The sequence below is a fragment of the Echinococcus granulosus genome (assembly GCF_000524195.1).
Source record: "Echinococcus granulosus chromosome Unknown EG_S00041, whole genome shotgun sequence".
Taxonomy (NCBI): Eukaryota; Metazoa; Platyhelminthes; class Cestoda; order Cyclophyllidea; family Taeniidae; genus Echinococcus; species Echinococcus granulosus.
In genome coordinates, this window is record NW_020170421.1 from 442,395 (window position 1) to 449,089 (window position 6,695).

The following is a 6,695-nucleotide window of genomic DNA, read 5'->3' on the forward strand; positions in this document are numbered from 1 at the left end:
AAATCTGTTGAGAGTGCATCTTTCTCTTACAAATTTAGTGCTCAGCGATGAATTTTGCGACATCATGTGTCGCTTGTGGCTTCATGTGCTTGATTCGTCTTTTACGTCTTGATGGGCAACGATGAGGCGAGAAGCTAAACAATGGGCGGTGGTATGTAGTGACGCTGATCTAAGACGTGTGTATTTATACCAGATTATTTATTTTGAGCTCATTCGAACCATGAATGGGAATCATGTGTAGTCTATAAGGCATGAGTAATGTCCGGAAGAACATCGAGGAGTTTGTAACATGCAAGTATAAAAGAGCACAAAGTGATTGCATTAGGTGGGTTTGTTACTAGCAGCTGTACTGTGATGCTTCTATCAATGCTTGTTAGGCCTTTTAGATTCGTCTTACTATGCGAACTACTGCCAATACCTATCATAAAACTGAAGGACAAGCAGAGAAAAAAGGGTGAATTCTAAGTAATACTAAACATGGTCATAAAATTTTTTAAGGTGAACTGACGAGGTCAACTTGGTGGTTGTGGTGCGTTGGTTGTATGCTTAACTCTTGGTTTCGGTGCCGGTCCACTTAGCTGCTCCGTCGAATGGGTTGACCTTCCAGCCATACCAGTAGCCCCAAGTCCTTTAAGTTAGCAACACATTTTTTCGTAGCATTATCTTCTATCGTCTTCAGGGAAATCTCGGGACTCTATGCTGTTGATAGCGGAAATCAAAACCAATCTTAAGAGACATTTATCCTGATTTCTATCGCTGGGCGATAAGCCTTAACGTGACGAAAAAGGGTCGTATGCTACGAATTGGAGAATCTGTGACGAATCGTAACAGAAGGGCCAAAAATGACGTCCACCTTCGGCAACTACTCCAGTTCCATTGTCTGCAGGAAAGTTAACCCTTGAAGCGCGATATTCGTGAACCATCTGAGAAAGTTTGTTACGGGAGTGTCTACCGTACCTGCATGAAGATGTTAATGGAGTAAACTCGTGATACCTACCCCCCCCTTCCACCCCAGACGGATATGGCTGGGCAAAAGGGAAGTGAGAACAAAGTGGCAAAGAGGAATAGACGTAAAACCCCACTCCCGCAGAACTATGTTAAATTTAGTCCTTTGATATTTAACTTTGCTCTTTGGTCGGTAATTCGCAACTAGCGATGGACACGTGTGATGGCCAACACATTCCTTGTCCCCAAATCGAGTTCCCAAACAGGGCGAAACCCCAGATTCAGTGGAGTTGCCAAGAGGGATCAGTGAAGTTGAGGTAAAGTTTCTCCTCAACTGGTACGATTAGTTAGTGGGTATTATTATCCGTAAAGCACCAACTACATTGTGATGGTTAACGCGAGAGGTTGACTAAGGGATCATTTTCTTTCTTTTACTAGGCCTTTTTTAATGGCCAGTACAGCTAACTGACCAATTCACAGAAAGCCCCTCTCAACCATTATTTATTGCACCAGTTGTCATTTAATGTAGTTTCGAGGTCTATAACTTCTCCATATCGGATTAGTGTTACGGTTTATTCTCTTCACGAATTGCGATGGCGATAAAATAGCTCTGTTAGCCATTGCGTACCGACTCATGCGCACGAACAGAACGGTCACGAACCAGTACTGTAAGAGCAAGGGACACAAGGTGATGCAGTATTCGTACAGTCATGAACGTTGTGCCTTTTCGGAAACCCACTGCCCGTGGAAGTTAACTGCTGAAGGTCCATTTACCATGTGATCGTGGAAATAATTATTTCTTTGACTTGGCTGGGGTGTGATGGAACAGGCTGCTGTCTCAGCATATAACATAAGCCTTAAAGTATACCGGATGCTATAAATGGAGCATTACAAAGTCTAGCAAAAGCATAGAGAATGGGTGACTCATATGTGTAATACAATGGTGTTTGATCCCTTGGTATTGGTGAGGCGCCACTTTTGTACTTTGAATTAGCCTTCGTGTACCTCGCTGGGTGGACTGGCCTTTCGGGCCGTGCCAGTAGCCCAGACACCTTCTCTGTGCTGAATATATATATTCTGCCCGAGTATTGTGTCTTCTTTCGTCTTCAGGGAAGTCCTGGGACCCTACATATGTGTTTAACCATGGAAAGTACATTCGTTAGTATTTGGAGGTCTCATATTATCATGTCTTTAAAAACGTAACCAATTTTGCTCACGCTGAATCTTGTTACAGAAAAGGTTTGAAGAATAATTAAATCGAGTGTAGCACCCCAAGTCATTCCTAAAGAATAAAGCTGACGTAATACATGGGCAGAATGTGCAATGTCGACGTGCAGAAGAGTTGGAGAGGGGGGATGGGGAACAACCGGCATATGCCAAAGCCGAAATGAGGAGTTGAACAAGCAATCAAAGAATTACAAAATGTCTGATATTTTGATTAAGTGTGTGCTTACCTATGTGAGCCAAAGTGACAATGCATGTTGCATTCCGGCTTTACAGTATAAAAAGGCCCAAATCAATAGCTTTTCAGGATTTTTGTAAACATTTTTACCGTGTGTTTTGTATTAACTTCAAAAATAGATACATAAGCCCAACAAACCCCAATTAAGTATAGTAAAGGATTAATGCTGATGTGAAATTTAAAACCAACTAAGTTGAAAATCTCATCTGTTTAAATTATTAATATTAATTTAAATAAAGCTGCATTTAGGGCAGCTCAAAACTCCACCAAGGTCGTAAGATGCCTCAAAAGTTGAGTTTTCTCCAGGGCATAGGCGGTATTCTTCCCCTCATGCACATCGGCACATTCACATGTGCTACCATAGTGTGGATGCAATTTATATATAATTTTAGTTTGATCGAAAACTTGGTTTTAGGTTCTCGTTATGCTTGATTTTATTTTTTTTTTATTTAACAAGTCTTGTTTGTATGATTGAATTTGGATTTTGTTTGTGCAACCCTAAATTAGCAAATTTTCAAATAGAATCATGTGGGGAATTTGTAAGTATACCTTCACTTATTATTCATTTAACCCATAGTTCTCTTTTAAGCAATATTCTATGTATACCATAAGCTTAAAATTCCTTTACTTTTATGACTTTTACATGTTACTTTCTCCCAGGCAATAATTGGTCTGATTCTACTAAATTTTTTGAGACTAGCCGGATTATTGCTTGTATATGAGCACAGTAAGAAAAGCCTAAATCCAAGATGGTATTTGCAATAGTTATTTGGTAACCCCTCTTTAATTCTTTTCCAGCCTAGGTAAGCTACATTTTATTTATTGGCTTTATATAATCGTATTTAAAGCTTTTTAATTTTAGGCACCAAGTTGGATCAGTGTATGCCTTTTAAGCTGCGCCGTGTACTAAGTGTGATTTTTGGGGTCACGGAAATGATTTTCTTTGGAGGTATTTTTTACGGAATGAATGCTCTTTTCCCTGTTCTCCAAAAAGAAGACATTTTTGCTAACCTTTGTCCCAGCAGTACTAACCACAGTGGATGCGATAAACAAATCAATATGTATGCCAACGCACTTACCACATACTCTGTGGTCATGATGGTCATGTTAATTGTCATTGGTACTCTGATCGACTACATTGGTCTACGCTTAGTCAAATTGGCATCAACTCTGTTATATTTCGTTGGTATGCTAATGTTTGGCTTTGTTACCCCTTCTACTTCACCACTGATCTTTGTTGGGGGAACGTTGGCTGCTGTTGGTGGCATGGGTATGATGGTTTGCACATTCAGTGTAAATCAACTGTTTACAAAAACCGCTGTAGTCGTACTTGCCTTCGTGACAGGCTCTTATGATGCTTCCTCAGCGCTTTTCGCTATCGTAAACTTGACCTATAGTGCTGGAATACCTCTACGTATTACCTTTTTGATCCTTGCCTGTTGTGGCCTTGCTATGAGCACTTTTAGCTCCTGCTTTATCTACTCATATTGGCTATCAGACATGGGGAAGTACAAGAACAAAGTTAACACTCTTGATGTTCTTGAAGAAGAGGACAGTAAATCGTCTGGTGAACAGGAGCTAGAGGTTGTTTAAACCTTATCTCAAAGATGCACAAAAATGTAGTTAGTCTACTACCTTATTTTCCTTTTTTTTTTAGAAGAAGGACTCATATGAATTGGCGGCAGAAGGCAAGGAGAAAGAGAGTGAACTTCCACTTGATGCTGCAGCAGATGCCGTTCTGTCAGAGCTCTTCCAGACTCGTCTAAAGTCACTCAGATCCCTACCATTTTTTGTGTGCACAATGTATTTTGCACTGGCACTCCTGAGATTTACCTTTTTCTTGGGAGAACTCACTCCCGCTGCTAATGCTCACTTCCAAGATAGCTCCACCACAGATCGCATAGCAAACACCCTATCCTTTAGCCTCGCGGGAGGCATTTTGGCTGGTCTTCTGTGTGGTACTGTTATTGACAAACTAAGAGCCATTTATCGACCAAAAATTTCCCATATCCTCAGTTTGGAGGCCTCACATGACCGCACTCAAGCATTATTGTGGATCAAGTTGCGACCTATGGCCTTCTCTATGTACATAATGGCCACTTTCTCTTTGATAGTCAGCTGTCTAGTCTTTGTGCCCGTAGAGGAAGTCTACTATGTGAACTTTTTCTTTCTTGTTCTCATGCGAGGTTTTCTGTTCAGCACCTTCTCCTCTTCTGTCATCGCTGCCTTCCCAATCGCTCAGTTTGGCACACTCTATGGTATTGGTGGGTCACTTGCTGGTGCATTTTCATGTCTTCAGTATGCACTCCTTATACCCCCACCAATGATCGGCAACGGCTGTGCTTTGGCCATCGCTGTACTGCTCTTCATTCCACCCACTATTATCCTCTTCAAATCACTGGTCTGCGTGAGGCGCATTCATTGAGATTTCTTTCTTTTTCTTACCAATTTTAAACGTTCTCATATGCGTGCGTTTCATAACTCATAAGAACAACAAAAGCCTTCTGCATTATGCATTCCCTTCTGATATTCTGCTTTGGCGATCCAAATCCCCATCATTCATTACTCCTAATTTCCTCTATTTCCCCAATTTGATGATATATTATATTCATGTGAGTTTTTACTTAAAATACCCTCTTTTAACTGTGATGTGGAGAGGAAAAATATATCTTTTTACTGCAAGAGCAAAGTCATCTGGCATGCGCAAGACTGCACCAAGCATTTCTCATCTGAATACATTACCTAACAAAATTGTTGTCTCATCGTTTGCTTTTTTTCGTAGAACATACCGCAAGCACTTTCTGTGGAACGATAATAAGAGCTCTTTTAAGTGTTTATGCTGCTAGTATGGAGTCGGGTATGGGACTCTAACAAGATCACCTCTTTTGGAATGCTAGAGGTTCGTGGTCTGTTTAACTGCCTTAAGATTGCAAATACTCACGAAGGTTACCATTTCAAATGCTAGAAGACAATAGTCAACTTCGCGTAGATTTAGCAAGTCAACAAAACTCACTTTTTTTTTAAACTAGTACTAAATCGGCTCTAAATTGACTTTTAATTCTTGACTAATTCTTAAAAAGTCATTCATTTTTCAATGGTGCACCTTGGACGCATAAGGTGGTATAGGATCCGCTCACCATTTTACGAGTTCAAGTGTCCAAGTCTGAAATCCGGTGAATACATCAATGCCTTCATATCAAACTGTTAAGTCACGTGTTAGAAAGTCAGTCATGCCTTAATCGCATCTCTGACTCCACCTCAGATGTCACATTCTAGTGTAGGTCTTCCTTCACAGAAGTTGATCATTTCTGAAAACTATTCTAAGCCATCCCTATTTCCGTATTTACATCAGTGTCCTTTAGTGAAGGTAAAAAGCTCTTGTAAATCATAGTTTTGGTTAAATTAGTCACATCGCTAAACCTTTTGCCGAGATTCTGATCAGACGAATGGGTGGTAAACCTTTAATACAGAAGTCTTGACTGTCAACAGGTCTAAGTAAGCTGGAGGTACAGCGTACGTACCCGCACCCGCGGTCTGGCTGCCAGCGATTCGGGTAGCCTCATTCTCGTGCATCTATAGCAGTTTGGTTTGTCGTTTCGTGTTATTGCCCGCTCAGGATAGTCGAACAAAGCGCGAGTCTCGACGAATCCTATAAAGGATCTAAATATCAGTGAGGAAAAGAAAGATTCATAAAAAACGAGAACATGAGCGCATCCTTAGCATTAGGAACCACCGGTTTCTAAAACACAAGCATTGTTATTGAGAAGCACCACAAGATGCCGAACTGACTTATAAGAGCCATGGGAATACATACATACTCGATAGACTTATTTTTAGGACATTTGAATGGGTTCATCTTCTTCAATTTGGTTCTATAGTAAGTTTTATGCTTTTAAACATCATTTTATTATCTCAAAGTATTCAACAAATTCCGACTTTTCAAAGCTAAATTTAGTTACCTGGTTGCGCTTCGGTAACGTTTCAGGAAGAAAGCTGCTTTTCAACGCTGTTGTGTCGCCTCATTAAAATGCGAAGTCGGAGACCAAATAGTGCGTTTTATTTAACTCAATCAGGCAGTTACAGTCACACGAAGCAGGTGATCAAAATAGTGGTGATGTAGAGACTTAGGTAATGCTGATTTCAGGCGAGGCCAATTCGTGGGGGAATGAGGTCAGATATAGACCATTCTTCTGGCACAATACGGGTCAGTCATCATAACCTTTACATGCTTATTCCAGTTGTAAAGAGGTATGGAAAAGGAAGTAGAGTTCCAAAAAAATCTTGTTTA

At 40.5% G+C, this 6,695-nt stretch overlaps 1 protein-coding gene across 1 annotated transcript; it reads left to right on the forward strand. All coding sequences in view use genetic code 11, as the record gives it.

Annotated features, from left to right (window-relative positions):
* Positions 1-2,686: 2,686 nt before the first annotated feature.
* Positions 2,687-6,062, forward strand: EGR_05528 (Solute carrier family 43 member 3; the record flags this gene model as incomplete). Its single annotated transcript, XM_024494777.1, has 4 exons — positions 2,687-2,723; positions 3,270-3,991; positions 4,065-4,814; positions 6,024-6,062. The coding sequence occupies 4 exons, from the start codon at positions 2,687-2,689 to the stop codon at positions 6,060-6,062; spliced, it is 1,548 nt and encodes a 515-aa protein (XP_024350825.1).
* Positions 6,063-6,695: the final 633 nt, after the last annotated feature.